We start from the raw sequence: 23709 nt of genomic DNA on the forward strand, positions 1-23709 counted from the left end.
GGGTCAGCACAGGTGTTTCTGTACAAGTTCAGAGCTGTGTTAATGTAGACCATAGGAACAGGTGTTCGTGTCTAGATTCAATCAAGAAATTGTTATCAATAGGGCTAAATTATGCTAGCTCCTGTAACAAACCCAGAATTTTAGAGGATTAACAAATAAATGTTTATTTCTTGCTCATAAAAAGTCCAATGTGAATATTTATTACTGGTCATTCAGGGACTCAGGTAGCTTCCATTTTGTGGCTCTGCTCTCCTCTGAGTCCTTGGGGTTCTCACTATTCAGCTGGTATATGGGGAAGGAGAGAGAGTGGGGGATTCCATGAGAGGTTTTTATGGGCCAGGCCTGGAAGAGGTGTATATCATTGCCCATATGCCATTGATCAGAACTCTGTCACATGTCCACATCTAACCATAAAGGAGGTCAGAAAAGTGAATGAGGTTAGGAAAACAGGTTTGATGAGCCAATAGCAGTGCCTGCTACAGGATTCTATAAACCCCAAAGAGCTGCAATGTCCAATGTAGTAGCCACAGTCAGAATAGTGGTTCCTGTACTGGGTGAGGGTGGGACTTCCAGGGCAAGGCCAGGGCTGTCAGAGTTACATCAGGGCTTCCTGTTAGGGGTCAAGAGAGTATTTCCAGAAAGCAAGGTTAGAGGTTCCTATAAAGGATCAGGTCAGAGATTCCTGTCAGTCGAGTTATGGGTTTCTATTGATAGGAAAAGGTTTTCTATAGAGTCCAGTCAGAGGGTTCCAGTATAGTTGTAGGCAAGGCTTCCTGTAGAGGGTCAGGGCTGTGGAGCTAACACATGGTGAGGATAGGAAGCCCTGTACGGGGTGTGTGTGTGTGTGTGTGTGTGTGTGTGTGTGTGTTGGGGGGGGGGGGGGTCCTGTGCCAGGTGAGGCTATAGGTACCTGTAGAAGATGAGGTCTGGGCTTGAAGTAGAGGGTCAGGAAAGGATATTTTTTTTTTTAAGGAAGGGGATTTCTATGTAAGTTCAAGACTAAAGTTCATGTTAAGAGTGGGAACATGGGTTCTTGTGAGATCAGGAATTGTGTAGAGTGACATGGGGGTGGGGGCGCTCATTGTCAACAATGGAGGCAAGAGATTGTATATTCAGTCAGTTCCTGGAGAGGTTGAAGATGGAATTTCTGCAAAGAGAGCCAGGTAGGGGTTCAGAAACAGATTTCATTGGGGCGCCTTTTATTACTAAGCCTAGGTGGCTTAGTCGGTGAAGTGTCCAACTTTGGCTCGGGTCATGATCTCATGGTTTGTGAGTTTGAGCCCGGCATCGGGCTCTCTGCTGTCAGTACAGAGCCTGCTTTGGAGCCTCTGTCCCCCTCTCTCTGTTCCCCTTTCCTACTCATCCTCTTTCTCTCTCAAGAATAAAAATTAAAAAAAAAAAAACCTGTTCAGAACTAGATTTTATTGCGATTGAAGTGTTTCTAAAATGTTATCTGGAGGGCTAGGCTCCAATACAGTGTGAAGACAGAGGTGTCCTGTGCAAGGTCAAGGCAGGATTCCTATAGAGAGGTCGAGGCTAGTGAAGAGGGTCAGGACAGGTGTTTCTAAAGAGATGATAAAAGGGCTTCCTTACAGTATGAGTTCACAGATTCCTAACTAGGGTTAAGTCAGAGGTTCCTGTGCCATGGGAGGACGGGGTTTCCTCCTATTCAAGGTGAGGGCTGATATTCCTATCCAGGGTCAGGATGGGTTTCCTGTTGCTAAATAGAGAAAGAGTTCCCTTAGAGTATCAGACTAGGGCAGCCATTCTTCTAGGAGGTGAGGACTGGGGCTCCTGAACAAGGTGGGAGCAGGCATTTCCAGCACAGGTTCTGAAAGGGGTTTCCGTTCAAGACAAGGACAGGGGCTCCTCCATGGTGACAGGGCTGAGGTTCTATGGGGTGACCAGGCAGGCAGGAGGCTTTTAAAGGCCAGGGCAGTTCTGGACAGCCCCTGTAATGAGCATAGCCTGCTGTGATTCCGCAGTGGGCTGGCATGGCGACTAGCTACATAAGTGCTGTTCTAAGGACAACTGCTTACCCCCTACTGTGTTTAGGACATGTGCCCCCCCCCCCCCGGCCCCACTCCTTGCAGCCCTTTTCTCTGGGGTTCTAGGAGAAAGCCATAAAGAGAAGCAGCCCAAAAGCAAATTCAGCTGAGTGGATTGAGGAGTGAGTGATGAGAGGGAGAGAGAGGCCAGTTAAGTGTGAGCAAGACTCACATCAGGGGAAGCGGCCCCATCCAAAATCCACTCCTTAAACTCAGTGTGGTCAGGGGGAGTTACTCCAGTTCTGAGCCTTACTTTTTCATTAGTAAAATGAAAATGTAAAATAAGTATCCTTTCTTTGGAGCATTTTTTTGCAGGCGTTCATGAACTAAAGCAACTGAAGCCTCCCAGCCATTGCCCGACCTACACAAACACTCAGCAAATGGTGCTGCTTGCTGTCAGGAGCTGTTGGGGAGTATGGACACTAAGCCTCAGAGCCTGGCTTTGGCCCCGTGTCACCAGTTGTGTGGCCTCAAACGAGCCACTTAACCTCTCTGGCTTAGGATGCCACCCAACTCAGCGCATGTTCCTATGTAAGGGTTTTCCTTTTTGGAAGAACAGATCCCACTGTGGGCAGAGCCATTCACCCAGGTGAGTAGGTGTGTTAGAGAGGGAGTTGGCACTACGGGGAGCTCCCCCACATATGGGGTCTAAATATTCACCCCCAGATGCTATTTTGTTCTCCTAATCTTCCCTTCTCCTTCTCTTCCATTTCCCACAGAGCTGCAGGCTGAGCTGGGCCGAGAGAGATAAGAGATGAATGACAGGGAAGGCCCACGGACAACCCCATGGTCCTGCACTGGCCATCTGACCTTCTTGCCAGCTACCATTCCAGCCCCAGCCCTCCCCCTTTCCTGTCCTGCACATGCCTTTTGTTCTCTGGAAGGGGGTCCATCATTTAGACCAACTGAAACCATACATGTCGATACTTCCATGAACAAGTATACACAGAGCTGCTTACATTGTCAGGCACTCAGAGACACTGTGACATGGCACATACCACATGATATATGCTCACACACACACAGAGACTTGCGTAGGAATACTTACCAGCCCCACGGAGATACCCTGCCCTGTGGACCTTCATCATCACATTGTTATGCCACCACACCCCACCACACAGTCTTTGTTCAACATTCCAAAAGTTTTTATCAATCAAGTTCTCTTTTTTTAAGTTTATTTATTTTTGAGAGAGAGAGAGAACAAGTTTTGGAGGGGCAGAGAGAGAAGGAGAAAGAGAATCCCTCACTGTCAGCGCAGAGCCCGATTTTGCTGGAACTCACAAACTGTGAGATCATGACCCGAGCCAAAATCAGGAGTCAGACACTTAACTGACCGAGCCACCCAGGCGCCTCTCGATCACGTTCTATGCCCCCTACGTGTGCCATCACACTGTCTCAAAGATCACAGCGGTGCACAGTCACACCAACACAACACCACATGTTTCTTCTGCATTCGCCGTCACACATGCACTTCCACATCCTCTCATGCAGTCACCTGTGCCCTGCCTCTCTCTGTCACCTGGTGTCATGCACACCATATTGCAAAGCCTCACCCCCTTAGTCACACACTGCATCTCATGCCGTGGTGTGTGACCATCTCACAACCCAGAAGCTGTCACACAAAGTTTCCTATACACTATTTACAACTGCACATCATAACGCACCGTCGTGAAGTGTCACATATGTTGGCCTCAGCCTCACATGGCCATACATTGTAGCCCTACACTGTCATCAAAGACTCCCAGACAGTGCCATGCACCCTATCTACCATTGCCCTTTATTCAGTCCCACACAGACTCACATCTCCAGTGTTAGGACTCCAGTGGTTTTATTTTACAAAAGCTTTGAAGGTCCAGGCTGGGGGATGTTTTGGGGCCCAGAGGGTTGGGTTGTACAGACTGCTGGCTACATAGGAGAGGGACACCACCTCTGCCCCAAGCCCATGATCTGTGTCCTCATGAGCTGAGTGGGGCCACCACAGTGGTGGTGGTGGTAGGAGGGACAGGGCCTGTGGGGAAGGAGCCTGTGGGCGAACCCAGCAGTGGTCCCGGGAAAGGCATGAGGTGGCTGACAGGCCCTGACAGCACCACAGGGCCCAGGCCCTGGTAGAGATGGGCAGTACTGGGTGGGCCCAGTGTCAAGCCTGAGGCCACCTCCCCACAATTCCCACTACCGCTGCCCCCAGCCACCACCATGAAGCCACCAGCTGGTCCTTCAGCTGCTCCAGTACCTCCCAGACTTGACCCTCGTTTTTTTTTCCCTTTTCCAGATGCCTTGCGGTTTCGAGTCTGAATACCATCCTTCCGCATGGTCAGTGGGCGGTTCACCTGCCAAAAGGGAGGCCATGGATGTTTCCCAACTCCACATCTTTGCTTCTGTGTCTTGACAAGGGAGGCCATTGCTACCGCACTTCTTTAAGGATAGAGAATTGGTTCAAGGACTAGGGAAGCATGACCCTGGTGTGGCACAGGTATTGTCCTAAGAAACCCCAAGGTTGTGAAGCCCTGGGCTTGGGAAAGCCTCTGGGGTTGATGGAGCTACAAGGCAGGGGAGTGGCAGCTGATGGCTGGGGAGGAGGAAGAGGGAGATAGAGGAGGGACAGGAGGGAGTGGAAGGGAGTGAGAAGATAAAGAAATGGAGCAGGGAGGGATGAGGACCAAGGAGGAGGGGAATAGAGAAGGAAGGAGGGGGGAGAAAAGAAGAGAGAGAAGGTTATGAGGGGAAGCAAAGGTGGGGGCGGAACAGGAGCAGGGAGGAGGGAGGCTCTGAGGGGCAGGGCAGGGCAGGGCGAACCTGGTGTAGCTTGTAGTAGAGGCCGCAAGCATTGCACACAGGGTCCCCACTGGCATTTCTTCGCCACAGTGTCGTGGTGGTTGTCTGGCAGTTGGTGCACTGGGTACCTGCCCGTTTGCTGACAATCTGGGGGAGAGAATATGAGGATCAACCCACTGCGGGGTGGAGGACCTAAGAGGTAAGGGTCAGGTTGAAGGCCGGGCTTCCTGTGCAGGGCGAGAACAGATGTACTTGCAGGGTGATGACTGTGGGTTCTGAATGGGGCAAGAGCGGGGCCTCCCGACCAGAATAGGGGATTTTGGTATTGGGGGTGAGACTCCATCAGTGATGGCCAACTTTGGCCATACATTGGAATCACTCGGGGAGTTGAAAACCTGATGCCCAGGCAGCACCCCTGACCAATGAAATAGATACGTCTAGGGGAGTGCCCAGGCCCCTGTGGTTCAGAGCATCCTAAGGTGATTCCAGTGTGAAGCCAAGGACGAAAACACTGCTGTGCAGGGAGAGGATAGGGTTCCTGCATGTAGCCTATGAAGGTAGGTTGAGGATAGGCATTCCTATGCAGAGCTGGGTTCCTGTATGGATGGGGAAGGGATGGGGGCTATGGATTCTCATAGAGCATGAGGACAAGGATCCCTGCACAGGGTGAGAACAACAGTTCCTAGGTGGAGGCAGACAGGCTTGGGGTCTTACCAGGCGCTTCTTGGGCCGGATGAGGGGCCTGTTCTGTCCATTCATCTTGTGATAGAGGCCACAGGCATTGCATAGGTAGTGGCCCGTCCTGTCCCGCCGCCACAGTGGAGTGGCTGTTGCTCCGCAGTTCACACACTCCCTGGCCTCTGATGGGGTGGACAAAGGGGTTGGGGGATCCCAGGCTCAGCCCAACTTTGCTTTGCATGCCGCCCTACCTCATCCTCCCTCTCCCTTTTTGGAGATCTCACCACAGGGGGGCAAGGGCAGCGTTCCGCGAAGCTTGGGAGAGGAATAGGCCGCTGGATTGAGGGGGCTCCCGGTGGGAGAGAAGAAGGCACTGGAAAAGTCAGGACCCCCATAGGCACTGCTGGGGACAGGGATTGATGAAGGCAGTGCAGGCCCCAGCGTCAAGAGGTCTGGACTTAGCCGCTCTGTCTTTAAGGTCTCCAGGAAGCTGCTGCCACCTTTGCCTTCTGGGTCTTCTGTGGCCTGGGGAGGGGAGTCCTCGCGGGTGGGGCACACAGTCGAGGCAGGGTAGAGCCCAGTCTTGCCATAGGTCCAGCCAGCATATGGTGAGCCGCCTGGGATCCCCTCCATACAGTTGAGCAGTGGGTACACCTGAAAGACTGTCGTGGAGGGTGGGTATGGGAAAGAAGGAGGGATCAGTCTGAAGCCATCCTGCTGTCAGGATGCAGTGGTGCCCAAGAACCCCAACAAAGTGGCCAAGTTTCCAATCTTCCCACAGGCAACCAGAACAGCTGCTGGCCATTGGGTAACTCCTGGGTCCTGAGCCCCCCGGTCATTTTGACAGCTGCAGTAGCCTCCACCTATTTCCAAATGGGTTTTGAGGGTGACTGTTGGGATTTGGAGCCCCGGGGATCACTTGACAACTAGGGCTACCGCCGCCTGCTTCTAGCATTGCTTTCCAACATGGCTACCCCAAGACAGGAGATGGGGAGCATTGGCATTCCCAGGCCTGGACCTAGCTGGGGGAAGTGGTTAGCTCATCCATGTGAAGGTTTCCAGCTATTTTCAAGATGACCTCCTAGTGGGATTCTGCCCCAGCTAAGGGTCACCATGGCAGCCCAGACAGCATGGAGCCAGTGCTAAGACAGCCACCCAAAGGAGTTACCTGGGGAGTGCCGGTAGGCCTCAGCATCCCTGTAGTAGGCCAGTGCTGCAGCTGCGGGGGTGGCGGTGCTGGGGGCAGTGGAGGAGGCCGCTGCATCCAAGCCCTCAGGCCCAGAGGGGAAGAAGACCCCCGACTCTGGTGGCGAGGATACCAAGGCAGGGTCCACAAATTGGGGCAGGGACTCGGAGGTCCCCAGGGCCCCTAGGCCAGGGAACTCCATGGGGCCTCGGGTTTGTCCTGTGAGAACAGGAGGGGCTCTTCAGACTGCGAAATTCTCCCTCCCTTCCCACTCCTCCTTACCTCCTTTCTCCCCTTCCTGTTCCATTCCCTCAATCTTCATAGCCCTCCTGTCTTCCTCCCTGGCCCACATCTGTCTCCGTCCTTCCCTCCATCATCTCCTCCTTCCTTCTTTCCCTCTGTCTTCCCTCCTTCCTCTTCCCTTTCTTCTCTCTCCTTCGTCCCATCTCTTCTTTTCACTTTTCCCACAATTTCCCTTCTTTCTCCTCTCCTCTTCCCCCTCTTCCTTCTTTTCCCACTCCTGCCTCCCCCTCCTCTCCCTTCCCCTCACCCCCTCTCCCTGGTCCCACTTCTCTTCTCTACTTCTGTCTCTTCCCCCTCCTCCTCTCCTTCCTCCTTCCTCAGCCCCCACCTCCTCCTCTTCCCCTTTCTACCTCTCCGCCTCTCCTCATTTTCTCTTTCCCTCCTGCCTCTCTCCTTCCTCCTCTCTCTTTTCCTCTTCCTTCATCCTTCTTCTCTTCCTCTCTGTTCCTCTCTTTCTCCTTGCCTCATTTTCTCCCCTCCTACTCCTCTTTCCCCCCTGCCGCCATCCTCTCTGTCTCCTTCCCCTCTAGAAGAGTCTGGGTGGGGTGTACTGGGGTGCAGAACCAGAGTCCCTTGAACAGCTTGTCACCCCTAGGACCTTGGGGTTCACCCTTCTGTGCTCCCCAACTTCATCCCTATCTGTTGCATCTTCTGACTTTCTCAGAAACCCATGGTTTCCGGCTTGACTCCTCCCTCCCTAACCTCCGTTGGGTCTGCAGACAAAGGGCCCCCTCAGTTCCTCCCTGCCATGGGGGGGTCAGTACCCCCCACTGCTTATCTCTGCCATCCCCGCCCAACTTTTGAAATCACCCCAAGGCCACTGGCTTCCTCTGAGGAGGGGGACAGGTGGGAGGTGTTCCCCCTACTCGTACCCTCTGCCCTGGGGAGGTCTGCCATAGTTCTGCTTTCGGGTTCTTTCAGTCCCCACCAGCCCCAGCGCTCAGTTTCCCCATCTGCCAGATAGGAGGTGGTGACAGGGGCCCAGCTAAGACCTGTGAGATGGCGGCTTGGTCTCTGTCCTTCCCTGTGTGCATATCTATGTCCCTGTGTCTCTTTCCTGGTGACACTCTCTCTTGTCCAGCCTGGCCCTCTAGATTTCTCTCCCATCTTTCTATGCTACCATGATGTATCTTGCCCTCTCTCTTTCTGTGCTTTTGTAAACATATGATGTTTTCCTTCCCTCTCTCTCTATTTCCATGTCTCTGTTTCTGGTTGTCTCTCTCCATCTTTATCTCTGTGTCTTTTATCTTCTTCTGTTTCTCTTTTCCTTCCCTCTCTAGTCAGTCTCTGAATGTCTCTGCTTCTCTCCCATTCTGTCTCTTTCTGCTTGTCTCCTTCCTCTTTCCCTTTCTTGATCTCACTCTTGCTTTCACTCTCTCAGCCCTCTGGCCTTATTTCCACGTCTGTCTTACTAGTCCCACATCTTTGCCCATACCCCACTCCACACAGCCCAGGTGAGGAGCCAGAAAACCTACCCCTGCCCCTGACTTGCCCCCATGGTTCTGAAAGCCTCAGTTTCCCTGTCCTTGGGGTGGAATGACGGAGATAGAGTAGAAGGCCATCTTCAGACGCCCAGCCTATGTGACCTGCTGTGTGAACATGCTAAAGGTTGGGCTCAGCATTGGGGGTTGTGCTGGCAAATAGATTAGCCTGTAGTTCTGTCTACCACTAACTTCTAGGTGCCAGGATCCCTGCTGACTGTGCCTGAAGAAGGTATCTTGCCTCTTCTTCTCAGTTGCCATCTCTTTCCTCTCTGACTCTCCGTGGTTCTTTCTGTCTGTGAGTATCTTTCCTTCTCCATTCCTGTCTTGCTCTTTTTCTTCCCCTGGGTCTCCTTTGTTTTCCTTCCATCTCTGTCTCTTCCTTTGAGTATCTCTTTCTCTGTTTCTCCTTTCTTTTTTTCATGTCTGTCTCTTGCTCTTTTTCTTTGTCTCTTTTTCTCCCCATGTCTCTCTCTTTCTCCCTTCCTTCTCTGTCTACCTGTCTCTTGCTCTTTTCATCTCTGTCACCACTGTTCCTTTATCCCCCCTCATCCTCACCTCACCCCCCAGCCCTATGACCTCTCCCCAGCCCCACTGTGCCACATCACTGCACCTAGCACCTTGGCGGGTCCAGGGCTGCCCACCCCTCCTGTGGCAGGGGCCCAGCCCGCCCTCCCCCCCCCCCCCCCCAGTTATCACTCTCCGGACAGAGATAAAGTTTATCTCGAGGCTGGGGGATATGAAAGCTCCTTATCAGCTGCCCCACTAGAGTAAGTGCTGCCCCAACGGGCAGCAGGCAGCAGGCTGGCACCCTCACCTCTCCCTTGGCCCAGCCCCTCACCCCAGGTAACATCCCTATCCGAGCCCTCAAAGGAGGGTCTCTTGGGACTGAAGGGAACAGAGATGGGGTCTGGGGGCAGATGAGTCTTGGGAGGCTTTGCGGTAGAATTTGAGGGCCAGATAGGGGGTTGAGTCAGGGAGAGGTTGGGGGTATAGCTATAGAGTTTGGGGAAAGCAGATATGGGGTTTGAGGAGGAGAGACAAATTGGAAAGGTCACATTGTGGGATCAGAAATTGGTTAGAAAAGCAGAGACAAGATTGGGAATCTGAGGTGAAGCTTGAGAGTCAGATAAAGTTGAGAAGTTAGGATGTGGTTTGGGGGTCAAAGATGGATTCTGAGGGTCGTGGACAAGTTTGGGAATTCCGTGGGTTTCACTGGAGCAGAGATGGAGTTTAGTGGTCAGAGATGGGCTTGGACAGGCAGAATATGTCTGATAGAGATGGGTTATGGAAGCAGAGGAGGAGTTTAAGAACCAGGATGGAATTGTAGTGGAGAAACATTTGGGGCCAGAGGAGATCTGGGAGGGCCAGAGACATATTTTGGGGTTGGGATTGGGGTTTAGGGAAGGTAGGCATGAGGATTCATTTGGCAGAAAAGACTTAGGGGAGTAGACTTGGTGTTTGGAGTGACAGACATTTTGGTGTGCAGGCCAGGGGTTGGCAGAGAGTAGCGGTTTGGGGGAATCAGAGAAGTCACACAGAACAAATACGGGGTTTGAGAGGCACAGTTGGGGATAAGAGGATGGAGTTAGGGTTCAGGGGACTGGAGAATTTGGAGCAGAAAACAGGATGGGGAGCGGACAAGGGCATGGGGAGCAGAGACAGATATGGGGGAGCACAAGTGAGCTTTGGGGGAGAACTCAGAGATAGAAACAACTCCAGATGAGTGAAAAGCAGATTCAGAGCAGAGATAGGATTTGGGGGATAAGAGATGGGGTATGGGGAGCAGAATTAAGGCATCAGGGGAACAGATATCTTGGAAGGAGAGGATGGGAGTCAGGGCAGAAGGAGGTGGGTTTTGGGGAGTGGGTTCAGGGTAGAGATCGGGGGTTGGAAAGATAGAGGTGGTTTTAAGGAGCTGTGAAGGGTTTCAGGGGTGGTAGACACTTTGGGGACCAGCGGTAGATTGGGGAGCCTAGAGTAGGCTGGAGGATAGCCTTGAGGTGAGGGATAGCAGGCCTGGGGTTTGCCTTGCTGGGAGCTCTCGGTGGGGGGCTGAGACTGACCTGGGCTGGTTGGTGCGGAGGGTTCAGCCGCTTTGGGGATGTGGCGAGTTCAGTGTGATCCCGGGGGGTGTCCTGGCTAGCCTTGGCCTTTGAGGCTCCCTTCCTCCTTCCCTCCCTCCCTCCCCTCTCCCTCCTCCCTCCTCCCCAGGGAGTGGCTGGTGCCCCAGTGGGTGGAGCAGACGAGGGAGGGGGCGGGTTCCTTGCTGGTGGGGCACCTCTTGGGCAGTGGGGCCTTCTTGTGCCCCATCTGCCCACCCTGTGGATTCGTGGACCCTGTTCAACTTGGGCTCCCATGGACTACAGTGTCCAGCCAAACAAAGCGGGCTGAAGCCAAGATAAAGTGACAATAGCAGATACAGTTTTATTACTGTACGAAGCCTATGACTGTACAGTTTTATGACTGTACAAAGTTCCTACTGTGCGCTAGGTCAGGTTCAGGCTTGGCCCTTATGTATGTGAATCTTCCTGGCCACAGGGAGAGGAGGGATGTGATTGTACCCATTTTGCAGGCAAGGAGAATGAGGCTCAGAGAGGTTCGGTGGGGTTTGAACCAGAGGCCATGGGACATCTTGACAACCCAGGCTCAGCCTGGGGGCCAGCCCAGGCCAGGACTGGCAGGAGGCAGGGGCACACTCAGTGCCCCACTGGGGCTTACGCCAGCTCCGGCCTGCCCTGGGGCAGCAGATAAGTCTTATCAGATGGAGGAGACTGTGGCTGTTGGCTCCGCGGTAACAGGCTGTCTTGGGATGGGGGGCGGGGCTCGGGGGGCCACCCAGGGACAGTGGCCTCAACTTATTGCCCGCCATGCTGCTTTGGAGGCGGGAAACAAGTGGGACCCAGGGTTGGTTTCTCTGCAGGTTCTTGAGGAGTGGGATAGGGTGGGGGAAGGGAAGAACTGAAGGGATAGAGAAGGGAGAGGGGCAGAGAGCAAGAGACAGAGAGAGACAGAAAGAGATGGAAATGGGAAGACACAGAAAAAGTGACACAGCTGGAAGGAGGCAGAGAGGGGCACAGAAAGAAAGGCAAGACAGAGAAGAGAGAGAGAGACACCAAGAGAGCCAAAACAGTGAGGGAGACGCAAAGAGAAGGAGACATAGAGAAGGACAGAAGGCAAAAGATATGGCCTGAAAGCAACAGAGGCCAAGGACACAGGTAGAGAAACTGAGAAGGGAGACAAAGATGATGTTGTAGAGAGGGAGACAGAGACAGAGAGGTATGCACAGAGTCTGAGAGGAAGTCCATGAGACCCCAGGTGTCAGGCTGGGGTATACCCTGGGCAGGTGGTGCTGGTGTGGGTGGGACAGGGTTGACGTGACCCCTGTGATCTGTGGCTCTACCCTCAACTTGCTGAGAGGGACCTCCGGAACTTCTGCACCTCAGTCCCTACCTTTCTGCCCTTCCTCCCTCCCCCAAATAGTAACAACAGTGACAACAACCAGTGTCTCATGCTGACATAGACCCCAGGCCAGTCCTGTTCTGAGCACTTTGTCCATGTAAAATCAATGGATGCACATGTACACAGTAGGTGTCCAACTTGGGACCCACAGCTTGGGTAAGTTGTGTCCAACTTACCCCATAGAGCAGGGGTGAGACTACCCAGTTGTGGCCCCAGGACTCCACAGGACAGAGCACTCTCCTGACCATCCATTCTACAGATGGGGAGACTGAGACCTGCCAAGGGCACAGGGCAGTGATGCACCCCTGGGCCCGTTGGGCCTGCTCACCCACTGGCTACCCCACATGGAGCTTGCCATCCCCATCCTGCCTCCACGGGCTTCATTGTCCTTATAAGCAAAATTGGAGGTTAGAGGAGGAAAGAGAACAGGGCTATGACTTTGCATTTATTGAGCTCCCACTGTGTGCCACGTCCTGTCCTGAGCCTTCATGAGTAAGAAGGGGTATGAAGACCCCTGGGACTTAAGTGGCAATGCTTTCAGGACTTCCACTCTGGAGCCAACTTGCCCTCATTTATAGACTGCCCTAACCACCTACTGGCCATGTGGCCTTGGACGAGTTACTGGCCCCTCTGGACCTCCGTTCCTCATCTGTAGAGATGGGGTAATAATAGTGGCTACTCCCTATGGTGATTGGGACAGCTACATAAGATTTAATCCATTAAGTGATTTTAACTCACTTGAATCTGAAATCTCAATAAATGTTAGGTATTCTTATTTATTTACTGAGTGCCTACTGTATACAAGGGATAGTACTTGAACTTTTTTTTTTTAATCTTTTTTTTTTTAACATTTATTTTATTTTTGAGACACAGAGAGACAGAGCATGAATGGGGGAGGGTCAGAGAGAGGGAGACACAGAATCCGAAACAGGCTCCAGGCTCTGGGCTGTCAGCACAGAGCCCGACTCGGGGCCTGAACCCACGGACCGCGAGATCATGACCTGAGCCGAAGTCGGCCGCTTAACCGACTGAGCCACCCAGGTGCCCCAGTACTTGAACTTTTTTTACTAGCACTACTAATTCTAGTAATAATGCTGATAATATGCAACACCAATATCAATTTTAATTGATTGATATTTAATCCTAATTCTGATATTGATGTTAGCACTAATGCTAATCTTAATAGTGGTAGTAATACCAATTTTAAATCTAATAATTATTATTCCTATTCTAGCCACAGCCATACGAATACTAATTCTGATACAAATACTTCTCTTAGCACTAATACAGTAATAACAACAGTATTGTTGGCTGAACCTCCCCAGGCACTGTGCGAAATGCTCTCCATGCCTAATTTTATCCCATTCTCACCAGGTCCTGGTGGTATAAGTGCATACAATTGCCCGCATCTTCCAGATTGGGAGTAGGCTCAGAGAATGAAGATGTTTGTCCGAGGCCCTGTGTTCTTGTCTCAACTCTGACACTGATTTGCTGTGTGATTCCTGGGCTGGCCACCCTCTAAGCCTCAGTTTCTTTGCCTGGATAATGGGTACAATCATAGAACCCACAGCGAATGTTGTCGAGGGGCCACTCAACACAGGTCCTGCCTGGCACACCATAAGTGACAAACTCTGTAATGGTAATTCTTCTCATTGTTATTTTCATTAGAAACAGCAGTTGCAGTATTGGGAGCAAGGTAGGGAAATCTGTCCTCCTCAGGAAGGACAGGCTGGAGGCACATCTCAGACAAGAGTTTGGCCACTGGACGCAGCCTATTTCTTCATAACTGGAGCAGAGAAAGGGCTTAGGAAGGGAAGTAAAGGGTGGGGAGTGGGGGCCTCAGAGCCCTGCCTCCATCAAGAACCAGAAACCCTGAGGCTCTGAGGCCAAGCTTCACCCCATTCCCTCCCCCATCCCCGTGGAGGGGGCACAGGCCCAGAAGTCTGTGGGCGACAGTTCAGTCAGCAGGGAGGCAGCTGGGAGTGGGCAGATAAGGGAATCGGCAGGGCCAGGCCAGGCTTTGGGAGAGACCCACAAGGGTGGGAGTGGGGGTGGGGTGTCCAGGCCAAGCGTCCTCTCTGTCAGGCCTCCATTTAAGACTCAGCTCCAACATCCTCTCTTCCTAAAAGGCTTCCTTGACTGATTCCCTTCTTCCTGGCATCTTCTAGAGCTTTCTCTGTGCCCATAGTATGTGGACTATTTGTGCCTCTTCCAGACTGGAATCCACCAGGGCAGGGGCAGAACCTAAGTCTCCTTGGTGTCAGTAGTGCAGAGAGGAAACATCAAAGCCTGGCTGAGGAGTCAAATGTTTGTCTCAGAACCGAACTGTTGGTTTTTTTTTCATTTTTCAAAAATGTTTGTTATTTGAGAGAGCACGTGCAAGCTGGGGAGAGACAGAGAGAGAGACAAAAGATATGAAGCAGGCTCTGCGCTGATATCAGAGAGCCTAACGTGGGGCTCAAACTTACGAACATGCGAGATCATGACCTGAGCCAAAGTCAGGCACTCAACCAACTAAGCCACCCAGATGCCCGTTTCATTTTTTTAAGAGAAAAGTATAAAGGATACTTTAACAACCATTCACCCTTGTCAGACATTAGTATTCTGCTCCATTTGTTTCAGATACTTTTAAAAGAAATATGTTATTACAGATACAGTTAAAGTTCTTACACAAATTCTATTTTCCTTTCTCCTTCCACTACCTTGAGTTTGGTGTTTATCTTCCTCATGTATATTTTTATTCTATTACTCCATACGTATGTATCCATAAACAGCATACAATAGTGGGGTTTTCGGCTTGTTTTTGAACTTCATATAAATGGAACCATATAGTTATGTTTCTTTTGTTCTACTTAATGTTTGTGACATTCATCCACATTGTTGTATGTATTAATAGTTAATTCTTTTTTATTGAGATGTAATTCACATACCACAAAATTCACCCTTTTACTTATTTATGTACTTATTTTTAAGTATTTATTCTGAGAGAGAGAGTGCATATGCACGTGTGAGCAGGGGAGAGGCAGATAGAAGGAGAGAGAGAAATCTCAAGCAGACTCTGTGCTGTCAGCATGGAGCCTGACGTGGGGCTCGATGCCATGAACCATGAGATCATGACCTGAGCTGAAATCAAGAGTTGGACGCTCAACCAACTGAGCCACCCAGGTACCCCAGAAGTCACCCTTTTAAAGGGTGCATTTCAGTGGTTAGTACAGTCACAAGGTTATACAACTACTACCACTGTCTACTTCCAGAACATTTTCATCATCCCCAAAACAATCCTGTACCTATCAGCAGGCATTCCTCATAATATTGTCTGTCTCCCCTCAATCCCTGGAAACCACTAATCTACTTTCTGTCTCATAGATTTGCCTATACTGGACTTTTCATATGAATGGAATCATATGTGGCTTTTTGTGACTGACTTCTTTCACTTTGCATAAAGTGTCCAAGGTTCATTCATGTTGTAGCATAGATCAAAACTTCATTCCTTTTTATGGCTGAATAATATTTCATTGTATGAACATTCTACATTTTGCTTGTCCATTTGTCTAATAAGTTGACAATTTTGGGGATCGTGAATAATGCTGCTATAAACATTCATGTTAAAGTTTTTACGTGGACGTATATTTTCAGTTCTCTTGGGTATATATCTAGGAATGGAGTTGTGGGGCCATACGGCAGTTCTGTGTTTAACTTTTTGAGAAATTGCAGAAGGATTCTCCACAGCAGTTGTATGAGGATTCTAATTTATCGACATCTTCTCCAAAACTTGGTATTGTTTCTCTTTTTTTACATTTTTAATTTTTTTTTTTTTTTGGAGAGAGGGTGCAAATGATCGAGGAGCAGAGAGAGAGAGAAAGAGAGAGAGAGAGAGAGAAAATCCCACGAGGGGCAGAGAGTGGGAAGGAGAGAGAAGTGGGGCTCACCTGAAGTGAGGCTCAAGCTCACCCAAAGCAGGGCTCATTCTCACCCAAATCAGGGCATGAGCTCACCTGAAGCAGAGAAAAGCTCACCCAAAGGGGGGCTCAAGCTCACCTGATGCAGGACTTGAACTCACGAACCATGAGATCATGACCTGAGCCAAAGCCAGATGCTTATCTGAGCAGGTGCCCCATCTTTTTTTTAAGTTTATTTATCTTGAGAGAAAGAGAAAGAGAGAGCAGGGGGAGGAACAGAGAGAGAGGGAGAGAGAATTCCAAGTGGGCTCTGCGCTATGGGGCTCAAACTTACAAACTGCAAGATCATGACTTGAGCCCAAATCAAGAGTTTGACACTTAACCAACTGAGCCACCCAAGCACCCCATATATTGTTTCTCTTTTTGATTCTGGTCATCCCAGTTGGTGTGATGTGACATCTCATTGTGTTTTTGGTTTGATGTCCCTAATGACTAATGATGTTGAGCATCTTCTCATGTACTTGTTGGACATCTGTAGGTCTTCCATAGAGAAATATCTATTTAGATCCTTTGCCCATTTTTTTTTTAAATTTTTTCAACCTTTTTTTATTTATTTTTGGGACAGAGAGAGACAGAGCATGAACGGGGGAGGGGCAGAGAGAGAGGGAGACACAGAATCGGAAACAGGCTCCAGGCTCCGAGCCATCAGCCCAGAGCCTGACGCGGGGCTCGAACTCACGGACCGCGAGATCGTGACCTGGCTGAAGTCGGACGCTTAACCGACTGCGCCACCCAGGCGCCCCCCTTTGCTCATTTTTAATTGGGTTATCTTTTTATTGTCGAGTAGTATGAGTTCTTTATATATTCTAGATGCTAGTCCCTTATCAGATATGTGATTTGAAAATATTTTCTCCAATTGTTGGGTTGCTCTTTTACTTTCTTTTGCTCCTTGAAGTGCAAAAGCTTTTAGTTTTCATGAAGTCCAATTTATCTAGTTTTTCTTTGGTTGCTTATGTGTTAGGTGTCATATCTAGGAAACCATTGCCTAGTCCAAGGTCACAAAGATTTATGCATGTTTTCTTCTAAAAGTTTTATAGTTTTAGCTCTTACATTCATGTCTTCTCTTTATTTTGGTTAATTTTTATATATGGTGTGAAATAGAGGTCCAGTTTCATTCTTTTCCATGTGGATATCCAGTTGTCCCAACACCATTTGTGGAAAAGATTGTTCTTTCCCCATTGAATTGTCTAGGCACGCTTGTCAGAAATCAGTTGCCCATAATGTATGAGTTTATTTCTGGACTCTCAATTCTATTCCATTGACTTATATATCTTTTTTTTTAAGTTTATTTATTTTGAGAGAGACTGAGACAGCATGAGTAGGGGAGGGGCAGAGAGGGAAGGAGAGAGAGAATCCCAAGCAGACTCCACGCTGCCAGCACAGAGCCTGACACGGGGCTCAAACCCATGAAACCATGAGATCATGACCTGAGCCAAAACCAAGAGTTGGATGCTCAACCAACTGAGCAACCCAGGTGCCCCATTTATTTATCTGTTTTTATGCCAGTACCACATCACCTTGATCACTATAGCCGTGTAGTACATTTTTAAATCGGAAACTGTGAGTCCTCCAAATGTGTTTTTCTTTTACGAAATTGTTGTAGCCATTCTCGGTCCATACCATTTTCATATGAATTTTAGGATCAGTTTGTCGCAAGCTTGGATTCTGATACGAATGGCACTAAACCTGTAGATCAGTTTGGTGAGTATCGCCATATTAATGCTATAAAGTCTCCAATCCATTAATTTATGATATATTTTCATTTATTTAAGTCTTATTTAATTTTTTAATGTTTATTTGTTTTTGAGAGAGAGAGAGAGAGAGCAAGCAGGGGAGGGGCAGAGAGAGAGGATCTGAAGCAGGCTCCGCACTGACAGCAGAGAGTCCATTGTAGGGCTCGAATCCACAAACCGTGAGATCATGACCTGAGCCAAAGCTGGTCACTTAACTGATTGAACCACCCAGGCACCTCAGTGTTATTTAATTTCTTTCAACAGTGTTTTATGGTTTTTAAGTATACAAGTCTTATCCATCTTTTGTTAAATTTATTACTAAGTAGTTTATTCTTTTTTATGCTATTGTAAATGGAATTGTTTTCTTCATTTTTGGATTGTTCGTTGCAAGTATATAGAAATATGATTAAATCTTGTATGATCTAGTATCCTGCAACCTTGCTGGGCTCATATATACATAAAACGTAGTCTCACATATATATGTAATGGTTTTGTTGTGGGTTCCTTAAGATTTTCTCTGTATAAGATCATGTCACCTGCAAATACTGATAGTTTTACTTCTTTTTTTTTCCCAATCTGGATGCTTTTTATTTCTTTTTCTTGCCTAATTGCCCTGACTAGGACCTCCAGTATGTTGTTGAATAGAAGTGGTGACAAGGGACATCTTTGTCTTGTTCCTGATCTCTTAAGAGAAAGTTTTTAGTCTTTCATCATGAAGTATGATATTAGCTATAGGTTTTTTGTAGATGCACTTTTTAAAAATTTCAGTGTAGTTTTTTTTTTTTTTAAGTAATCTCTATATCCAACATGGGGCTTGAACTCACAACCCTGAGATCAAGAGTTGCATGCTCTACCGAGCCAGCCAGGCACCCCATTTTGTATACTCACTTTATCAGGTTGAGGAAGTTCTCATTTGTTCCTAGTTTGTTGAGTACTTTTATAAATGAAACGGTATTGAATTTTGTCAGATGCTTTTTCTGTATCTGTTGAGAAGATCATGTGGTTTTTGTCCTTTATTATTATGGTATGTTACGTCGGTTTTCTTATGTTGAGCAAATCTTGCATTTCTTGGATCAATCCCACTTGGTTATGGTGTATAATCCTTCTTATATATTGCTGAATTCTATTTACTAGTATTTTGTTGAAGATTTTTGCATCTATATTCATAAGAGATATAGGTCTATAGTCTTCTTGTTGTGTTTGTGTCTGGTTTTGGTATTAGGTTAGTGCTGACCTCATAAGTTTATTCCCTTTTATGGCTGAGTAGTATTCCATGGAATGGATGTATCATGGTTTGTTTAACCATTCGTCTGTTGATGGACATTTGGATTGTTTCCAGACTTTTCTGTGTTACAGCACACCTGCAGTTTACAAACTCATACTTCTCTGTCTGTGCACACACATGTGAAAGAGTTTCTCCGGGGCAGAGGATATCAGTCCATCTTTCCATTCATTCACCCACCCACCCATCTATCCATCCATTCATCTATGTACGTATTCATTCATTTACCCACCTGCTACCCACTCTCCCTCCCTTCCTCCCTCCTTTTCTCCTTCTTTCCCTCATTTCTATTTCCTTTCTTCCTTTCATAAGTCATCTATCTCCAGGCATATGACATCTGGGTCCAAGGCAAGCTGTCTTTTTTTTTTTAAGTTTATTTATTTATTTTAAGAGAGCAAGAGAGCATGCAAGTGAGAGCAGGGGAGGGAGAGAGAGAGAATCCCAAGCAGACTCCTCTCTGTCAGTGCGGAGCCTTATGTGGGGCTCAAAACCACAAAATGAGATCATGACCTGAGCCGAAACCAAGAGCTGGATGCTTAACCAACTGAGCCACCCAGGCACCCCTCCCCCCGCTTTTAAGTTTATTTATGCAAGCTGTCTTTTAAAAATAGGCAGGAAGCGTGGCCCAGGCGGCCCTGGGTGCCTAGCTGCTGGGTGGCCTCTGGGTCTGGGTGGCCTCTGTAGCCTGGGGGTAGTAGTGCTGGAGGTGGCAACCAGCAGTGCCCCAGGGACCCTGTACCCTTGCCAGGCACCACAGCAGTAGGAGGGCCACTGGTTTCTGTACGACAGAGCAGCAGGTACAGTAGCCATGCCCTGCTCTCCTATGATGGGATCAACCATTAGAAGGTGCTAATCCCCTGCAAGAGATAATTTGAAAAATTTTGTTCTATAAGGACGGAGTGATGTTTCAGATTGAATAAGCCACCAAGCAGTGCGCCAAGATCACCCTGATGGACCCCTGGGACCCTCTAGACATTCCTCAGAATGCCACCTTTGAGGACTAGTTGACGACTAGTTCTCCATAGGGGGCCCCAGGAGCAGATCAAGGTCCAAAAGTGGTCTGACAGAAAGTCAGCTACATCATATGAAATCTGGGTTGGCATTTATGCAGTTAAAAATGGTTATCCTGTCCAGAAAGTCTTCACCAAAACTGTGATACTGTGCATGCAGTTTTTCAACATGCAGCTGGGCATTAAAGACCCCTGGGTGTTTACCCCGCTGAGCACCTGCCAGGTGGCCCAGCCAGAGAGGATGAGTGTGAACTGCACCTGGTAAGCCCATGAATGCAGAAGTGGCAGCATTGGGCATCATCCCCAGCTTGAGAGGGATTTGAGACTTGAGAAATGAGAAACGTCATTGGCGATAAATATCATAATTGAAGGAAGATAAACATTGATGTGGGGTTTTTTTTGTATGTATGATTTTGACTACTCAAGCTACGTATACAGAATGGGGTGGAATGGAGAATGTGTAGTAATATGAACAGAAGAGATAGCTAAGATGGAGATTGCAGACGTTTGTATAGTTTGTGTGGGTGCTGTGCTTTCTGCATGTGCAGGTGTATCTAAGTGTGGTGGCACACGTGGGGTGAGCATCAGCACAAGCAGTTTGCCTTGGCAGGGAGGAGGGTCTCATTACTGACATTGCTGAAAATTGCTGAATTGCTGCCCTGTGGTGATAATAAAATGCAGAATGATTTTAGTCAGTTTTATTATTAATTTTTGAGTTCTCTGCAGATAATGGCCCCTTTATTGCCTGTGCCAGGGTGGTGACAGTTTCCCCTGCCCTGTCTCCTGCTCCCTTGGCCACCGACAAAGTGATTCCTCAAAAATCTCTTCCAGACTTAAGAGCTTTGTGACATGATCTGATTGAGGTAAGTTTGGGGAGGAAATGAAAGGCTATAATACAGAGTAATTATTCCTCAAATAGAAACTTAAAAATGTTTATTTATTTTGAGAGTGAGAGAGCGCATGTGGGAGGGACAGAGAGAGGGAGAGAGAGAATCCCAAGCAGGCTCTGTCTGTGCTGTCAGTAGAGAACTCCATGCGGGGCTCCATCCCATGAACTGTGACATCATGACCTGAGCCGAAATCAAGAGTCAGATGCTTAATCAACAGAGCCACCCAGGTGCCCCTCAAAGAGACATTTTATTTTATTAAAATTTTTTAATGTTTATTTATTTAAATTTTTTATGTTTTTATTTTATTTTTGAGAGACAGGAGAGAACATGAGCAGGGGAGGGGCAGAGAGAGAGGGAGACACAGGATCTGAAGCAGGCTCCAGGATCTGAGCTGTTGGCACAGAGCCCGACACAGGGCTTGAACCCACGAATTGTGACATCATGACCTGAGCCAAAGTCAGACATTTAACAGACTGAGCCACCCAGGCGCCCCTCAGAGAGACATCTTAAACAAGACGGTTTGAAAATCTTAATGTCTCTACGTAGGTAAGCATGAGCCACGTATGCTTCCTTTTTTCTATGCAAGAATGTTGATATATGTGCTTAATCATCACAGACTTGTCAGGAGACCTAGAAAGGCAGATAGTATTCTAAAAATAGCATTGAACTGGAAGTCAGGAGACTGTTGTCTCCAAAGTCCAGGACTGGAATTCCCTTGTACTTGAACTCCTTTGATTAACTAAATGCACTATGCTTTCCCTCACCAGGGCCATCCTGGGACATTGTTTCACTGCCTCTTTATCTATGTAACTCCTGTGCATCCTTCCTAGGTCAGCTCACACTTGACCTTTGCAGAGCTGCTCCCGAACCTGGATTGGGTGCATCTTGTAGCTTGAGCATGCTGTTCTCACAATACTGATTAGACTGTGTGTTAATTTCTTTCTTATTGGACACCATTGCCCACTAGCCTGGCTATGAGCTCCTTGAGTACAGTTACCACGTTCTGTTTACTTTTACATGACCCGCACCAAGTAAGTGCCTGGCACATGGTCAGTGCCCTAAACATTTGTAGAGAATGCCAGCTTCTCTGGTCATTAGTTTACTCATCTGTGAGTGGGTTCCTGACTTCTAGGAAGACTCCTACTAACAAAATTTATTGTTCTAGATTCTTCTACTGTTGTGATTCATCTGGCTATCGTCTATTACTAGGAGAAATGTGTGATATCTATATTATGCTGAAAATCTGTATTAGAATTTATGTTACCTTAATACGTATTTAATTGCCAAAATAAATAGTAAAAAATTAAAAACAGGCAGGAGGCCTGCTACAGCTTTTGGCAAAGCCTTTCACATGCTGAAACTCACATCCTTACACATCCTCTCTTTCGTTTGGGGGGCTCTTTGGGGGTTCACTCATAGGGTCTGGCTGAACCACCAGCTGGGAACTGTTTAGAGACTAGAGTCCACAAGACTAGAGGCTTGCTCACATCAAAAGACTGTCATACATGCTCCTTTATCCATCACTCATTCATTCAGGACGCTGTACTCTTTCCTTTTCCTCACTGCCTGCCTCATTTGCTGGGTAATCCTTGTTTCAGAACTCTAAATGTCTTTGGACCTCTTCTCTAGTTGACAGTTTCTCTTTTGGTGAACTTATCCAGTCTCTGTCTTCAGAGTATCTCCGTTATCTAACCACCTTTTATCACCTCCCCTGCCGGCACCGGCACCACTTGCCTGGACCACTATAGTAGCCTCCCCCTCACAGTCCCCTGTTCCTGCCCTCGTACCTACAGCCTATTTTCTTCACAGCAGCCAGAGGGAGCCTGTTAAATCCTGTCAGATCATGGCCCTCCTCTGCTTATGACCCTTCCGTGGCTCCCCTGTCACTCAGAGTAAAAGCCAGAGTTCTCTCCGTGGCCCATGATACCCTACACAATCTGTCTCCCACCCCGTGTCTGACCTCACCTCCTGCTGCTCCCTGCTCCACTCACTGCTCACTTTGCACTGGCCTCACTGTTCCTCACGCACCAGGCACGTTCATGCTTCAGGGCCTTTGCATTGCCTGTTCTCTCTGCTTGTTATGCTCTTCCTCCAGCTATTGGTGCACCTCCTTCCCTCATCTTGGATCTGCATGCAAATGGCTTCTCAGTGAAGTTTCCCCCCACCATCCTATTACACGTTAGAAACTGCCCCAGCAATTTTTATCTGCATTCCCTCTTTTCCATGTTGTCTTTTTCTCCAAAGTATTTATCATCCTCTAATATACTTCATATTTCCCTTACTGTTTTTTTTAAGTAGGCCTCATGCCCAGCATGGAGCCCAACGTGGGGCTTGAAATCACAACCCTGAGATTAAGACCTGAGCTGAGATCAAGAGTCTCAGAGGCTTAACCAACTGAGCCACCCAGGCAGCCCTTCTTTACTTTTTTTTTTAAGTGTATTTATTTTGAGAGAGAGAGAATGCACACGAGTGGTGGGAGGGACAGAGAGAGGGGGAGAGAGAATCCCAACAGGGTCTGTGCTGTCAGCATGAGCCCGTTGTGGGGCTCAATCTCCTGAGCCCTGAGATCATGACCTAAGCCAAAGTCAAGAGTTGGACATTAACCAACTGAGCCACCCAGGTGCCCCATATTTTCCTTACTTAATTTTATTTATTTTGTCTCTTCTACTAGAATGACAACTCCCCAAACCTAGGTATGCTTATCCTTTTTGTTCAACACTGTCTCCCCAATGTCTGGAACAGGGCCAAGCACAGAGTGGGTGCTCAATATGTGTTTATTAGTTGATTGAATGGATAGTGTTGGGAGGGGGAGGCAGAAACAGATGAAATTTGTCCCGGTCCTGTCTACTCTGTCAAGAGCTGAGCCTCAGTTAAGATGAATCTGGACCTACCAGATCCAAAGGTA

General features: G+C 48.4%; 1 protein-coding gene, 1 long non-coding RNA gene and 1 pseudogene across 6 annotated transcripts in view; 2 read left to right on the plus strand and 1 right to left on the minus strand.

Annotated features, from left to right (window-relative positions):
* Positions 1-3764: 3764 nt before the first annotated feature.
* On the minus strand, positions 3765-10667 carry GATA1 (GATA binding protein 1). 2 transcript variants are annotated; one of them, XM_081793856.1, is made up of 7 exons: positions 10535-10644; positions 8463-8576; positions 6667-6903; positions 5783-6160; positions 5535-5680; positions 4842-4967; positions 3765-4375 (listed from the first exon to the last, which is right to left on the minus strand). In XM_081793856.1, the coding sequence occupies exons 3-7, from the start codon at positions 6884-6886 to the stop codon at positions 4004-4006; spliced, it is 1242 nt and encodes a 413-aa protein (XP_081649982.1). In that variant the 5' UTR covers positions 6887-6903; positions 8463-8576; positions 10535-10644; the 3' UTR covers positions 3765-4003. The 2 variants fall into 2 exon arrangements, with proteins under 2 accessions (XP_081649982.1, XP_081649981.1); XM_081793855.1 differs by lacking the exon at positions 8463-8576 and having other exon boundaries at positions 3766-4375; positions 10535-10667.
* The window catches only part of LOC145714363 (uncharacterized), a 31673-nt gene continuing 17214 nt past the window's right edge, over positions 9251-23709 (plus strand). The window contains exons 1-3 of one of the 4 annotated variants that reach the window (XR_014136858.1): positions 9251-9314; positions 20631-20777; positions 21120-21350. This is a non-coding gene — a long non-coding RNA (uncharacterized LOC145714363). Of the gene's footprint in view, positions 9315-17489; positions 17591-20630; positions 20778-21119; positions 21351-23709 lie in introns of those variants that run through there. The other 3 variants (XR_014136855.1, XR_014136857.1, XR_014136856.1) reach the window with 3 other exon arrangements.
* Positions 19235-20624, plus strand: LOC145714416 (mammalian ependymin-related protein 1 pseudogene; annotated as a pseudogene).

The sequence above is a fragment of the Panthera onca genome, chromosome X (genome assembly GCF_046562875.1).
Source record: "Panthera onca isolate mPanOnc1 chromosome X, mPanOnc1 haplotype 2, whole genome shotgun sequence".
NCBI classification, from domain to species: Eukaryota; Metazoa; Chordata; class Mammalia; order Carnivora; family Felidae; genus Panthera; species Panthera onca.

Excerpts from the sequence above, each read along its gene's own strand:
- GATA1 (XM_081793856.1), bottom strand. The coding sequence starts at position 6,886 with ATGGAGTTCCCTGGCCTAGGGGCCCTGGGGACCTCCGAGTCCCTGCCC. Across the intron at positions 4,968-5,534 it reads TCCGGCCCAAGAAGCGCCTG|ATTGTCAGCAAACGGGCAGG; the intron begins GTAAGACCCCAA and ends TCTCTCCCCCAG. Across the intron at positions 4,376-4,841 it reads TCTACTACAAGCTACACCAG|GTGAACCGCCCACTGACCAT; the intron begins GTTCGCCCTGCC and ends CCCTTTTGGCAG.